Source organism: Dipodomys ordii, unplaced genomic scaffold, assembly GCF_000151885.1.
Source record: "Dipodomys ordii isolate 6190 unplaced genomic scaffold, Dord_2.0 Scaffold71, whole genome shotgun sequence".
NCBI classification, from domain to species: domain Eukaryota; kingdom Metazoa; phylum Chordata; class Mammalia; order Rodentia; family Heteromyidae; genus Dipodomys; species Dipodomys ordii.
The window spans coordinates 992,649-995,863 of NW_012267287.1; the positions used below are offsets into that span (position 1 = coordinate 992,649).

General features: G+C 43.1%; 1 protein-coding gene across 1 annotated transcript in view; it reads right to left on the reverse strand.

The window, feature by feature from the left end:
* Slbp (stem-loop binding protein) overlaps positions 1-3,215 on the reverse strand; it is a 36,573-nt gene that overhangs the window by 13,616 nt on the left and 19,742 nt on the right. Inside the window, exon 5 of the mRNA XM_013023927.1 lies at positions 2,295-2,376. Coding sequence (XP_012879381.1) covers positions 2,295-2,376 — 82 coding nt within the window. The remainder of the gene's footprint in view (positions 1-2,294; positions 2,377-3,215) is intronic.

Genomic DNA, 3,215 nt, shown 5'->3' on the forward strand with positions numbered 1-3,215 from the left:
CCTTGAGCTGAAGAGCTGAGGGACAGCGCCCAGGCCCAGAGTTCAAGCCCCATGACCGACAAAAAAAAAAAAAAGTTTCGTGGATTTTCCTGCCTAGACTGGCTTCTAATTGGGATCCTCAGATGGCAGCCTCCTGAGTAGCTAATATTACAGGCGTGAACTACCGGCACCTGGCTTCTACATTTGCTTTTAATGATGCTTAGCCTAGGTTGACTCTCTTGCCTGAGGGACTTCAGTACATGTTTAGGTATCCAAGAATATGGCAGGGCCAAAACAAACTGATCATGACCAATGAGTCCCATGAACACAAAAATATAACAAAACAATTCAAAATATTAGCTAACTGATGCTCATGCCTGGAGGTTTCAAATTCCTACTTAGTTAACTAAGTAGGAATTAACCCTGTCAATTACAAACTAGCAAGCATCGATGGCTCACATCTATAATCCTAGCTACTTAGGAGGCTGAGATCTGAGGATCAAGGTTCTGAAGCCAGCCTAGTCAGGAAAGTCTGTGAGACTCATCTCCAATTAACCACCAAAAACAAAGCCAGAAGTGGAGTTGTGGCTCAAATGGTAGAGCAACTAGCCTTAAGTGGAAAAGGCTAAATAAAGGACAAAACCTGGCCCAGAGTTCAATCCCCAATACTAGCACAACAAAAAACAGTTACAGAGCATGAACACTAATAGAGGACAACACAGTGTTGGCAGCACTGCAGACTCACTCAGAGCAGTTTCAGTGTCCACACACGTGTGCTGATATGAAGGCTTGAATTCAGAGCTTTGCGCACTCAGCTTTTTCTGTTCAAGGCTGGCACATTGCTACTTACAGCCACATTTCTACTCCTGGCTTTCTGCTGGCTAATTAGATAAGGGCCTATATTGGATTTGTTTCCCTGGACTGGCTTCAAACTTGATCCTCAGATCTCAGCCTTCTGAGTAGCCAAGATTACAGAAGTAAGCCTCCAGTGTCCAGCAGTCTTTTTCCCATCCCACAGTGAAGAATGATCCCAGGAATTGCACAAGACTTCTCACACTGAGCTACAACCCTTAGCTCTTTCTATCTTCAGAGGGTCTTACAAGTTGCCAGATAGGCCTCAAACTTGTCAATTACCTCTCAGCCTCTTAAGTAGCTAGAATTACAAGTGTATTAGCACCATGACCAACAACTTACCAGTCTTCAAAACATGACGAGACAGGCACATTCCTTAAGAGATAAGTATCTTGCTATTCCTACACTGGACATTTGTTTAACTGACACTGCCACAACAGTTGACACTGCCACAACAGTGGCATGCAAATGTGAACAAGCATAAAGGACAAGCACTGGGTTCCCCAAGAGTAATACAGTGGGAAGAAAAGTTCAGATATGATTCAGGAACTTACAGACAGCACTAACAACAACAAAGACATATGCTTTTTAGTCTTTTTACCTGCTTTTTCACTTATGCTACTTAGATATGCCCACATGGAAATACTGTATTGTTTCCCTTATAAAATAGTAAGTTTTTCATTATAAATTGCACACATATATAAGTCTTAAAGAATGTGTTCCTGGACACTAACTACAGAATTAAAGAGATGAGGCAATTTTTTTGGGGGGGGGTGGGGGAGGTCAGTCATGGGGGCTGAACTCTGGACATGGGCACTGTCGCTGAGCTCTTCAGCTCAAGGAAATATCTAGCATTTGAGCCACAGCACCACTTCCAGTTTTCTGCCCAGGCTGGCTTTGAACTGCAATCCTCAGATCTCAGCCTCCTGAGTAGCTAGGATTACAGGCGTGAGCCACCAACACCCAACTTTCCTCGAGACTCCTATCTCCAATTAAGCACCAGAAAACCAGAAGTGGCGCTATGGCTCAAGTGGTAGAGTGCTAGTTGAGCTGAAAAGCTCAGGGATAGCGCCCAGGCCCCAGAATTCAAGACCCACGATCACCACCACCAACAACAAAAAAAAAGCTCCTACACTACCAGCCCACCAGAACGAACCATGCATGGCTTACAAGTGGGCACTAATAAGTGAATATGGAGGTGCTAGATGCAGGAAAAAGGCCTTTTACTACCAAATGAAAATGTTGAAGACTCATTAGTTGGGCTGAATCAAATGCCAAACTAAAAGTCACTCTCTCAGAATTCAATCTTAGGATCAACCTGACATCACAATGATGGGAAACAGCACCCCTTTTCCATAAGCATCAGCATCAGAATCTAACGTCAGTATGTTAAGTGGCATATGCTCCCAACAATTAATTTGCCTAAAACATCCAGGATGAGAAATAAACAAGAAACTACTTACAAAGTTATCCTGTGAGCTTGTTTGGGATTCAGAGCTGCTTTCTATGGATTCTGTCTCCATTTCTCCGAGGTCTACAGGGTGTCTGTGAAACAAAATCCAACAGGCATCAAAGTTACCAGAGTTTGAGAGCCAAGAAACCCAGAGAGTAGTGAGACTCTTGCCAATACAAGCCTTCTCACTGAAAACAACCTTATCTACAAAGTACTGCAGAGACCTCTAAGTTCCCCAGGGTCAGTCTTCAGTGCTTCCTGACCCCTCCCTACACTCCACCCTGCTCAATCAATCCAACACATAAAGCAGACAGTAATCAAAGGCAAAGATTTGCCTATCACAGTATGCCAAGATCTGCCATTCTCAACAGTGGTGGAATCGTATGTTCACATCCACAAGTAGTACCAATATCACAAACCCAATTTTGGAGAAGAAATCAAACACTTCAACAAATCTTATTACATATACTTTTCCAATTTCCCTTTCAGATAATGGTACAATAGTGTGCATATTGGGCAGGGGGGAATCCGTGAAGCCAATCTTGGAAAGCCATGTTAAAAACATTAATTCCAGCACACAGGTTTCTAATAAATTTCCCAGCACAAAGGCACTCAAATATGTGCTCAATGAATGTGTCTGAGGAAGCAAAAGATCTGGACCAGAAGTTGCCAGGAGATTAAAAAAAAACCAGAAGAGCAGAGAACCATACTACTCTCACTTCCAGTTGAGTACCAATTCTGAACATGTAGCAAAAGTTCAGATATACAGTATTTTCAACTAGGCACATGTTTAAAACCCAATGGGAAAGCCAGTGGTTCACACCCTAATCCTAGCTTCTCAGGAGCCTGACATCTGAGGATCAAGATTTTATATTTTTTGGGCTGGGAAGGTGGCTCAGTGGTAGAGTGCTTGCTTTGCATGCTCAAGGCC